Raw genomic sequence first — 12,579 nt, 5'->3', positions numbered from 1 at the left:
CAGAATTCACTTTGTTTGAACAGGTTGAAATGCTCTGGAAACTCAAAAGAAGTGGTGCTTTATTGTGATGTGTTTTATGACAGTTGTATCTCCTTTAATGATGTGTACAAGGAAACTAAAGGAAATGTGTATTGCAAAGCTATGCAGTATTAGGCATTACCCAGTCTACCTTTTTTGTCATGGAATTGAAAGTTCATTTTATCTCTGGTATGTGTACCTGACTTTACAAGCAGTATATTCATGGGAATATATAAATAATTTGGTTTTTTTGACCTTGTATTTTTAATTATAGACTTGTAAGATTATAGACTCATTTGAAGTTACAAACATAGTGCATAGAGATCCTGTGTACCCATCACCTCACTTCGCCAATTGTGACATAAGACTAATTTTTAAATCGTCGGACCTTTTTTGCTCTCTTTAATAAGCCTGTTTTTTCAGATATCTAACTTTCTTTAAAGAAAGTATTGTGCTTGATCCATTTTAGCTTTCAGAATTATGAAGTGTTGTGTAAGGATTCTTAATGTCACTTTTTTTTTCCCCTGAAAAGGTTTTATTAGGCGCAGACAGGAGGGGCTCAGTCCTTCTTGGTGGCCTCTTTCCTCATGGCGGCCAGGACATTGCTCAGCTCCTCTCTTCCTCTTGGCGTGGATGTGTGTACCCACCCGTTTCTTGATGAATTTGAGGGCCCACTTGTCCTTGGAGACCTTGGGAAGTTCCACGGCCCACCACTTATAAGGGGTGAAGCCACACACCTCCCGGATCATGTCCCGCGCGAATATGGTGTGCTTGGTGAGGCGCCCGCAGCGGCAGCTGTGCCTCGGCTTGCTCACGTTCTTGGTCACCTTGTGGCCTTTGTTGAGGCCCACGGCCATGGGGTAGCGCAGAGCCATAGCTGCTTCTCTCCAATGGCTGCCGAGGCGGAATGTCACTATTGTTTTATCTCTTTAGTAGATTCTTCTCGGTTTACCCAGTTTCCAGATTGTACCATTGATTGGGAAGGCATTATGTCTCATCTGCTTTTCTGATATATTTCTCCTCAGCAATCTGAAAGATACATAAGCCCCATTTTACTCCTTATATTGACGAAATATATTCAGTTGGATATTTAGATTTCTTGTTTTGAGTTTATTTTGGTGATGTCTGAAAACTTGAGAGTTTTTTTTTTTTAACATCATCTTTTTTTTTTTTCCTTTTAGCCTGAAAATGAAATTTCTTCAGACTGCAATCATGTAAGTATGGATTTTTCCATAATTTCACCATATGTGCTTTATATATATGATGATAGATACTGGGTTGCTCTTCCTGTTGTTCTGGGAAGCATAATGTTTTCTTAGATTCACTTAATCTTAACAAGAGGACTATTAACCTTGTTTAAGGGCCATGGAAAATCTACAAATATTCCTCTTTTGTAGAAACCAGGAGGCTCTGCCAAATAACATTTATATACTTAAGTTTAAATTCTTCTTCAGTTACAGCTCCTATGAAAATAATTGTTTTTTTTGTTTGTTTATCCAATTTATAATTTGAGTTCCATATTTTAAAGTTGTTTCGTTTAGTCATCATGCAGTCATCTACTATGTGCCAAACAGTATCGTAGAAACTAGAGACACATAAATAAACACCTCGAAGATAGAGACATATATTAAAGTTAGCAGAAAAGAACTCCAGAAATAATTATAATCAATATATTAAAAGTCATATATCTATATTATATAAGGTATAACATTAAAAGGAGATTGACGTGAAGTCAAATCTGTGCAAAAAGTACTGGGTGTTTCTGCAGAAGTCTGTAAGAATACAGTGAGGACACAAAAATGAATTTTGCCCAGGTGGATTGATGTCAGGAAAGACTCAGTAGTGGAGATGATACTTGAGTTGTGTCTTAAAAGAGCAGTAGCTATGTATCTGACAGTGGTGGAAGAAATCGCTCTGTCACTACATTGTTTGATAGTTTGGATGGGAGACTGCAAGAACGGAGAAGCAGGTTGGCTGCTTAAGTTGACTTACTTACTTATTCTAAAGAAGACCAAGGTAGGTCACAGATTTAAAATAAAAGTAAAACCAAAGGAGTAGTAGAAGAAAACATAAACGGAGGGAACGGTTTTTAAATGTGATACAACTTCAAAAAATATTTAAAGAGAAAAAGATTTATAAATCTGATTGCATTAAAAAACTCAAAAGAGAGATTTGAAGGTTTTTTGTCTTTGAAGAGTTGTGTAAGTTATAAAAAAGTAATTTGCAGCATGGATGGAAAGGACTACATTCTTTAATAGTAAATGCTGTTAGTAAACAGGCAACAGATGTAAGTAAACTATTCACAGGAAAAGAAAAGGATGTCCAGTAAACAAAAAAGTTGATTCTCTCATAAATAAAAGCATGAAAATTAAAAGAAAAATGAATATAGTGTTTTTATCCATCTCATTAGCAAATATTTAAAATGTGATAAATACACAATATTGATAAGAATATGAGGATTTAAGCATTCTCTAGCCCACCAGTCAGCAAACTGCTACCCATTGGCCAAATCTAGACTGCTGCCTGTTTTGTTTGCTTGTTTGTTTTTTTAGTAAAGGTAGATTTATTTAGAGAGATACATAGGCTGTTTGAGAAGGCAAGAGAAAGGCCACAAGGTGTAGGGGTTGAGTGCTCAGGATAAAGTAAAAGTAGAGACACACTCCATAGGCAGTATGGACCATCTCCAAAGACGAGGGAACAAGAGACACGACCAGGAGGCATGGTGTTGCTAGTTTTTTTTTGGGCTCAGTAGCTTCTTATGCCAAGAGTGGGAGGACCATTACAGCTACCCTGGTAAAGGGACTGGGATTCCCAGGAATTGGGCTACTGCCCACTCTTTGACCTTTTGTCGTTAGCCTTGGATGCTGCCTGTTTTTATATGTCAAATTTTATTGGAACACAGCCATACCCATTCAATTATATATTGTGTGTAGCTGCTTTCCATGTTATAATGACAAGGTTGAGTAGTTGCAACAGTGACTATAGGTTCCTCAATGCCTAGAGTATTTACTTTCTGGCCCTTTCTGAAAAAGTTTGCTAAACTCTGCTCTAGCCTATGGATAGAAATATAAATAAGAAAAACTTCTTTATAAGCAGTCAACTTAAAATGCGTATGTCTGTAAAAGGATATTTGTTATAGCATCTTATTTATTAAGCAAAAGACTAGGAAAAAGTCCTCAAAATCTATTAATAGACTGAATCTGACAAAGAAGTCCAGGAAGAAGCTGATCTGCAAAGGGCTGGAGAATAGGAAGGATACAGAAAATGGAAGAATTGATGTTCTTATAAAAAGAGAAGATTAGGATACAGACACAGAAGAAGATGGACATCTACAAGTCAAGAAGAGAGCCTTCAGAAGAAACTGGTACTGCTAACACCTTGATGTCAGACTTCTACCCTCCAGATTTGTGAGCAAGTACATTTTTGTTGCTTAAGCCACCCAGCCTGTGGTATTTTGTTACAGCTTCCCTGTTAAACTAATACGCTTAGGTTGGGGTGGAATGCACTATAATTTTTCCCATTAAGGTTAATGGAACAAAGTTTTTAATTTGAGTAGCTTTCCACCTAGTAGGGAATCCAGGAATTACTGTTGTTAAGCAAGAGATTAGATAGTTATGAACAATTTTTAGGCTAATGAATTTGAAAATGTTGATGCAATGGACAAATTCCTAGAAAAACAAACTTACCAAAACTAACACAAGAAGTGGAAAATCTGAATAACCTATTTTTAAAAATTTGAATCTGTAAATAAAAATCTTCCATAAAGAAAACTCCAGGACCAGATGGATTTATTGGTTAAATTTTACAGACACTTAAGGAAGAAATAACATTAGTCTTTCAGAGAATAAAAAAGGTGGAAACATTTTCCCCTTTAATATTATCAGACTAATATAACATTGATATCAGTTGACAAGATATAACAAGGAAAGAAATATATAGGCCAGTGTCACTCGTGAACCATAGATGAAAAAATGCTTGAGCAAATTAGTAGCAAACTAAAAAAAAAAAAGGTAGCAAACTCAGTGCAGTAAAATATAAGAACAGAAATATATCAAGACTTAATTGATTTTATTCCATACTTGTAAGGTGAATTTAACATTTGAAAAACTAATCACAATGAAGGAGAAAAATTTTGTCATCTTTTCAATAGATACTAAAATTTTTTGATTAAATCAGTGCTTTTTTTTTTTAAGCTTTTATTATGTGAAATGTTCTAACATTGTTATTAGACTGATTATTGCAGGATATGAGATTACTATACACAAATCAGTTGTATTCTTGTTGACCAGAAATGAATAATCTGAAAATGAAATGAAGAAAACAATTTTATTTACAATAGCACCAAAAAGAATAAAATACTTATGAATAAACTTAACAAAAGAAGTGTAAGACTATACACTGAACTCTATAGAAACATCCTTGAACAAAACTGAAAAAGACTTAAATAAAGGAAAAGCATCCTGTTTTCATGGGTTAGAAGGCTAATACCATTAAAATGGCAGTACTAAAAATAAATAAATAAAATAAAATAAAATAAAATAAAATGGCAGTACTCCCCTAATTGATTGAGATTCAGTGTAATCCTTGTCAAAATTTCTGCTGCCAACTTTGCAGAAATTGACATTCCGGTAGAGGGGTGGGTAGCTCAAATGGTAAAGTGCATGCTTAGCATGTATGAGGTCCTGGGTTCAATCCCCAGTAGCTCTTCTAAAAAATAAATAAGCCTAATTACCTGCCCCCCAGGAAAAAAAAAAGAAATTGATATTCTGATCCTAAAATTCATATGGAAATGCAGGGGATCCAGAATAGCCAAACTGTTTTGAAAAAAAGAACAAAGTTGGAGGATTCACACTTCCTGATTTCTAATCTTTGACTACAAAGCTTCAGCTATCAAGACTGTGTGGTACTGGCCTTAGACAGTGGTATCATAGTTATCTGGGAGAAGTCCTGTACATAAGGAAATTTATACCTATTGTCAGAACAAATATAGTTCCAAATTAAAAGTAAAGACATTCAAAACATCTAAATGATTATCTGAATGGTTTTTGGCAGAAAATTTGTTTCTAGCCCAGTTATAGGACATCTGAGTTTGCATTGGATAAAATAAGGAAATATTCTGTGGTTTGTATTTATTTTTTTGACAGTTATTGCTGTTCACTCCAAATCTTCTAGGTACCAGACAGCTTTTGTCTTTCTTCCTTTTTCTCTTCCTTCCTTCCTTTTTTCTTTTTTTTTTTTTTTAACTTGAAAGATATGGCATTGGGTCAGCTGCAAGTCACTCAATAGGAGGACATTTTAAATCTATCTTTGATTGATATATATACAGAATTAGAATGTGTTGCTTTAACTTAAAATATAAAAATTAATTTCTATGTACTGACTTAGTAATAGTAGATAGATTGATAGATAATAAAAAGTACGGTCAGATTCTAACTTTGTCTTTTTTTTGCATTCATCATCATTGATTTTTAAATTAAAAAAATTTTTTTTAAATTGAAGTGTAGGTGATTTACAGTGACTAACCTTGGCTTTTGAATCATGGGATTCATCTCTACTTCTGAGGAGCTAGGAGGCCTAAGATTGCTTCAGTTAGAACTAAGCTTCTCCTGTATTCATTCTCAGTTTGGCCTCATGTGTTCTACTGGTTGAACTTATCATGGTATAGATTTATTCTTTTGTTGATCTGTTCAATGACTATCAGTGTCTCTGTGCTCCATGTACTCCTCTAGGCACTGGGCATATGGTGGTGAACAAGGCAAAATCCCATCCTCTTAGAGCTTTTGTTATAGATGGTAGCCAGGTTCTTACTCCTTTTTCTGAAAACTCACTTATTGATAATAGTTGGAAGATTAGAGCTTTTTACTGCGTTTGTTTGTTTTTGAGGCAGAAGAAGAAATCCTGCTCATTCTTTATATTTTATTTCTTCACAAAAATCTTACTTAGCACTCCTATGCAGAACTAACTTGTTCCTAATACACTTTATATTAGCCTCTGTTCTACTTCTAAAAAGCAAATCTGATCCTGTCACTCCCTTATTTCCCTTTCAATGACTCTCTGTTATTCTTGGGTTAAAGTTCAAACATGGCTTACAAAGGCTTTATGATCTGGCTCTGGCCTGCCTCCTCAGAGTCAGTCTTTCATTTGACTTTGAGTTCCTCAAACACTCCTTGCTTCCCATTCTGATGAGCTTCCATACATACTGTTCTATTTACTTAAAACACTCTTCTCCCCACTGCTTTTAATATGGCTAACTAGTGCCAGTCTTCTAGATTCCATCTTAGATAGCACTTTGGTGCACCTTCTTGACCAATCCCCCCACTGCAGTCTGGGGTACTCCTCCTTGCTGTGGGGCCTTGTGAGCCATTAACTGAATTCTTAGTCACATTACCTGCCATTGACCATAGCCACCACTGGACAGTCTTTGTCTTTCTCCTCCTGTTTTATCCCCCAGTTCCTAACCAGTATGTACTCAAACATTCGCTTCTGTTTCCTGTAGTAGCCTGTGAAGCCCTTGAGATTAGACTGTGTGTGGTACATCATAAGAAGTGCTAAGCAGATGTTTGAATGAATCAGTGAATGATTGTATTCTTTAGTCTTGGAGTGTAGCAGTCTGAGAGAAAGTCTTGTGAACTGCCCTCCACCCCACAAATCTTTTCCTCTTCTACATCATACAAAGCCCCTGCTCTGTTTCTCTGTCTGAGCAGAGTTTAAGGACTCATTCTTGTTACTTTTCAGAAATTGAATCATGTTTTGAAAAATTTTAACTGCAGCTGCAAAGATAAAGTAATATTCAACCTCTCCTGTGAGTAGTAATGGCTTTAGAGATTTCATACTTTAAGACATGGTAAAATAGTTGTGTAAAATAGGCCATATTGTATATGTATCAAGTCGAGGATTTTAGAGGAATAAAGGTAGATATGCCTGGAAACTAGAGTCTCGACAACTCTCCTTCAAGAAACTGATCAATGAAAAGCCCTGTTGATTGTGAAATCTGTGACTAAACCCACCAAATCTGAACTTCTGAGTTAAAGTTTTTGATTTAAGAAGAATTTCACTTATACAATCTATTCATACTTTCTCTTAAACACTTATCAGGGGTTTTCATTTTAATTTTTTTCTTGACTTAAAAAAATTTGTCCTTAAGTAAAAATATAAAAAAGTATGCCTGAGTGGTAGTGTCTTATTTGTCTACGCATTTTTCCCTTTTATCTGTAAATATAGTGACCTTACTTTTTGTTCATTAACTGAAGTGTAAATATGCTTTATCTGACTCTATATAATGGAATTTTATCATTTATAGTAACCATTGATGATACATTTCATACTGTCCTAACTGGAGTTTTTTTCTGTTATACCTAGTTATTGTGGAATTATAAGCTGAATCTAACTACAGATCCCAAATTTGAATCTGTGGCCAGAGAGGTTTGCAAATCTACCATATCAGAGGTAGGTTGTGAAAGAATTTTATGGGTATTTAATGGCTTAGAGGAGAAAATCACATCTGTTGACCAGACCAGTCATTAAGGGAGGAATGGCTGATTGTTACTTTATTTTTCTTGGAATTCACATATGTATTGGTTGAGAGATAGGCTAAAGGGGGTGTAATAAGACTTCTTATTCTTAACGTTCACCTACACTTACGGTAGGATGTTATTGATTCTCACAAGTTGGAATCAGGCTATTTTTGTCCCGAAACAGAGAATACAATTGCTTCTGTCATAAATCAGTGCTCTCACACATTGTACAATCTGCGTATGACTGAAGCATATCAAAATGGTTTCCCCATGAGATTCATAAACATTCCTAAGCGTTTTGGCTATGCAGTTGGACCATTTGAAGCACAGAAGCATATGCTTCAAATAATAGGAGTTAACATTAAAAAGATTTGTAAAAAGATTATATATATTGTTATAAATGGACATTTACAAAAATAATGAAAATGTATAACATTGTTTGGGTGCTAATTGGGGGTATTTTTCAATTATTTCTCTTGTCTCAATGTAAATATCAAATAATACTAGTGAAAATTGTTACATTGAATTTTTTAAAATTCTTATTTTAATTTGTTTTTTAGAATTAGTAATAGAAATTCCACAAAGCCAGAGATTTTTCCATGCTGAACGAATCACAAAGACAATAGTTGTTATTTCTGTAACTCAATGTTAATAATCACAGATCTTGTATCCTGTAGATCTTTCCTCTTACTACCCTATTGATGACTTAAGTCAGAACCATTTTCTCCTGAGCTCCTGAGGAAGACCCTATTCCAACTAGATAAGCCCTCAGCTTATGTTCCTCACAGCATCATTATGGGATCTTGTAGAACCTGTTTTCTTCCTCTAACCGTCTACTACTGGATCAGATATGCTTTATTCTTTTAAAGCAGTGACCCTTCTTCATATATGTTGGGGTTTCAGAACAGAAGAGCTTATTTTAAAACATTGATCTTCAGCTTCTAGCTTCAGTATTCTGTACCTCAAATTCCCTTAGCTAGCTATGTGACTAGCTATACATACCCGCTGTGGAAATTTAGCTCAGAGAATATGTATATTCATCAGAATAAGTTCACCCTTTGCTGGCTTTGTCTGTCGGTCGGTCGGTCTGTCTGTCTATCTATCTATATCTAAAATAAAACTGACTTCCTTGTAATGTATATGTAATGATAACTCTTTATAACCTTTTGGGGTATTGTGATTTTATGAAAGATTCAAGCAACAGGGGCACTTCTCCCTACCTGGAGCTGGAGGGAGATTATACTGGAGTCGGGAAAATTAAATATCCAGAAGAACATAATTGCCAACAAAACATTTTATTCTACATCTTCCTCTTACCTTCTTTCTTGATTTTGGAATCCTACTTCTGTGGAGGAAAACAACATCATAAAAATATGGCAAACCAACCCTTTTATTTTAATTTCTATGATTGAGTCAAATATTGCCTGCTTTCCTCCTGTCTAGTGTCAAAAATAGAGTGGCTTTAGCATTTTTCTAATGGCACCTTAAGAATCTGCTCTCCAGCCATTCAGAGTTTACTCCCATTCATAAATATGTTGTTAATTTTTTTGTTTTTTGCTGTTAATCTTAGAGATATTCTTTGTTGTATTAAACTTTTCTCCAATAGTGTGATTGAAGAAAAGCATAAATTTTTAATTCAAATGCTACATCCAATTGTAATTGGTGGTGAACTGAAACACAAATAGGTACTACATCTCTGTGTTTCAGTAAAATCTCAGGTGATTGAAGCTAAATATACATTTAATTTCTTGTTGAGGCTTCAGTTCAAAATGTGCTCTTTGTCTTTCCTCACTTTTTATTTTAAGTGGAGGTACTGGGGATTGAACCCAGAACCTTTCACATGCTAAGCGGGTGCCCTACCACTGAGCTATACCCTCCCCTCTGTCTCTCCTCACATTTTTAAACTGTTGATTGCCCAGTATTAACACCTGCATGAATACTTCTACTTCATTTAGTTTTAAAAACCAGGTGCCTGCCACTAGTCTTTTTTTTTTTTTAATGCAGGATTTTTTTTTTAATGGTTGAATTACAAATGCTGAGATTTTTCAAGCAGCTATTTCACTTTTGAAATTTAATGCTGTTTTGCTTTAAAAAAAGAAAAGAAAAGAAAAGAAAAGAAAAAAACCTTTTCCTGGAAATGCATTCATAACCCTCTTTTTAGACGTCACCAAAAAAAAAAAAAAAAGCTCAAGGTTAAGCTGAAAGAGTTGCATTCAGCTTATTGACTGTTGAAGATCTCTGTTGCCTCTTGAAGCCAGTTTGAGACTATTTACTTAATTTCCCAAGTTTGCTTCTTTAAAAGTAAACACAGATTTCTCTCTTGAACTGTCTTTGACTTGCTCTGGATTTGATACTGGGGTTAGACATGAAGAGACTCAGTGGCCTATGGGACAATTACTGTGTGGTATTTCCTTCACCCAGCACCTTTTGGAAAAGGAGATTGTATTTGTTTTGCCTTGTGTACATATTTACCATAGGTGGTGTGATAGTGAAGAATGGTCTCTGTTGGTTTTAAAAACCAATATAAAACATTCCCTTCTTGTTTATATTAGAAATAGACATTTACATTTGGCTCATTTCTCTTGTCAAAACTGCCATTTTTGTTTTTTATTTCTCCAAATGCAGTAGGCTTTTCCAAACAACCTTCTCTGTTGTGTAATTCAAGCTTATAACCCTATAAGTGGATTTCACTTTTTTATGCCTGAATTTCAGCATTTTTTTGGCTAGCTTAACTTCATTAGCACTTGTGGTTTTGGATGCACTTTGCAGGAACACTACCCATGTGGAGTCACTCTGTGCTTGATCCACTAGATTGTATGTCTAAACCACCCAAATCAGATTTGGGCCTTTCCCTTCCCAAACTTCTTGCCAGAATACACTGAACATCATTTTAAACATGTTTCTGTTCCAGACCACAGAGGTGAAGCTGGAATTCTACTAAGTTCAAAAACACATGTCTAAATCCATAGTTAATTCAGAACACATTAATATCATGTCAAGAAGTAATAGTAAGCGTTCCTTCCTCCCTCCCCTTGGCCATTAGATTTACCAAACAGTAGTTTGTTGTGTAGCTTGGCTTGGGATAAGCAACTAGACTTCAGTTCTGCACCTGTTTTCCAGACTTTTCCCCTAGATTAATCTCCTCACTATCCATTGCATTCTTTGCATGGATAAAGGGGCTTCTTAGTAGAATCATTCTAAAGCTGTAGATGTTAAAAGCTCATTTTAATAGTTTTTCTCAATAAAGCTGAGATTTTTTTATTGAAGAGTAGTTGATTTATAATGTGTTAGTTATGGTGTACAGCATAGTGATTCAGCCATATATATACACACACATATTCTTTCTCATTATAGGTTATTGCAAGGTATTGAGTATAGTTCCCTGTGTTATACCATAGGACCTTGTTGTTTATCTGTTTTTTTTATATAGTAGTTTGTATTAAAGCTAAAATTTTTTAAAAAGCTCTTTGTACTCCACTTAAACATGAGTTCTACCTAAGCATTTGTATATGCATGTATACTCTTGCAAAACGCATTAATCAGATATTTACTAGAAAGTACCTCAATCTGAGCAGGCATGACACACTATTTTCTTCAAAACAAAGCATTTCTTTTTTTTTTAAACATTTTTTATTGATTTATAATCATTTTACAATGTTGTGTCAAATTCCAGTGTAGAGCACAATTTTTCAGTTATACATGAACATATATATATATTCATTGTCACATTTTTTTCTCTGTGAGCTACCATAAGATCTTGTGTATATTTCCCTGTGCTTTACAGTATAATCTTGTTTATCTGTTCTACAATTTTGAAATCCCATCTATCCCTTCCCACCCTCTGCCCCCTTGGCAACCACAAGTTTGTATTCTATGTCTATGAGTCTATTTCTGTTTTGTATTTATGCAAAACAAAGCATTTCTAAGTGTTTTCCTTTTTTCCCCTCCAAGTGTAGAATTGGAAAATCAACAAGAAAACATTAGGCATTCTCTTCCCTAAAGGTTGTTTGGTAAGAGGATAGAATACTTGTGTAAAACAGCCACTTTGTTTTGAGCAGATCAAAGAGTGTGCTGATGAACCAGTTGGAAAAGGTTACTTGGTTTCCTGCTTGGTGGATCACCGAGGCAACATCACTGAGTACCAGTGTCACCAGTATATCACCAAGATGACAGCCATCATTTTCAGTGATTACCGTCTAATCTGTGGCTTCATGGATGACTGTAAAAATGATATCAACATTCTGAAATGTGGCAGCATTCGGCTTGGAGAAAAGGTATCTACTACACTGGTTTCACCAAAGGGGTCTTAAGAACTTCATGAAAGAAAAGCTTTTTTGTATAACCAGCATAAGAAAAATTTAGGACTGGAGGTGAACTTAAAGTTGAGGTCCAGACAGCCCTAAGACCTAAGGCTGGTCGACCTGTGAATGCAGTTCATCTGTTTTAAAGAAAATGTTTCAGTACTGTATAGGGAAGTAGAGGAATTAATATCGGTTAAGATTAATGTTATCTTAAAAATACAAAACCAGTTGCTGGTTATTTATAATGTTCCTCTGGAAAAGCATTCTGTAGTCCTGTGGAAAGAGTAGTTGAATTAGAATAGACTTGAGTTCTCTGACCTTTTTTTGCATATACCTCACTGTTGCCCTAAAGAAAAAAATTACTTAAGCACATCAGTACAAAAGAAGGTATGTATTTAAATATTAGAAAATTTAAAGATACATGAAGGTACTTATAGCTTGTCAGAAGAAAGTTACTACATAAATGTACTACGTAAATAAAGGTACTACATAATATTGTTATCTTTATCTCAGGAGAACTAATTTTAGTAAAGACAGGAAAGAAAATAACTACCTAGTTTCTTCTTCCTTAATTATATCTGATCTTATTTTTGTCCTGATTAGTCCGTTGTCCAGAGGTCATAATGGAGGTTCAGCCAGGTTTATGCCACATTTGTTTGCTCAGCAGAAATGAAAGAACTGCTGAAAAGAAGCAGATGCCAGTGGGAGAGGTAGTCTGAGACCTGTGTATGCCATCGGCTTTTAAT

General features: G+C 35.0%; 1 protein-coding gene and 1 pseudogene across 2 annotated transcripts in view; one reads left to right on the top strand and one right to left on the bottom strand.

The window, feature by feature from the left end:
* GLG1 (golgi glycoprotein 1) overlaps positions 1 to 12,579 on the top strand; it is a 119,182-nt gene that overhangs the window by 66,811 nt on the left and 39,792 nt on the right. For both annotated transcript variants that reach the window (XM_032486736.1, XM_032486735.1), the window contains exons 2-4: positions 1,200 to 1,232; positions 7,378 to 7,464; positions 11,591 to 11,806. In XM_032486736.1, the coding sequence (XP_032342627.1) occupies positions 1,200 to 1,232; positions 7,378 to 7,464; positions 11,591 to 11,806 (336 nt within the window). The remainder of the gene's footprint in view (positions 1 to 1,199; positions 1,233 to 7,377; positions 7,465 to 11,590; positions 11,807 to 12,579) is intronic.
* On the bottom strand, positions 460 to 920 carry LOC102519289 (annotated as a pseudogene).

Source organism: Camelus ferus, chromosome 9 (genome assembly GCF_009834535.1).
Source record: "Camelus ferus isolate YT-003-E chromosome 9, BCGSAC_Cfer_1.0, whole genome shotgun sequence".
In the NCBI taxonomy this organism is placed as follows: domain Eukaryota; kingdom Metazoa; phylum Chordata; class Mammalia; order Artiodactyla; family Camelidae; genus Camelus; species Camelus ferus.
Note: the sequence above shows the minus strand (reverse complement) of the source record. Positions and strands in the feature narration are given on the sequence as shown.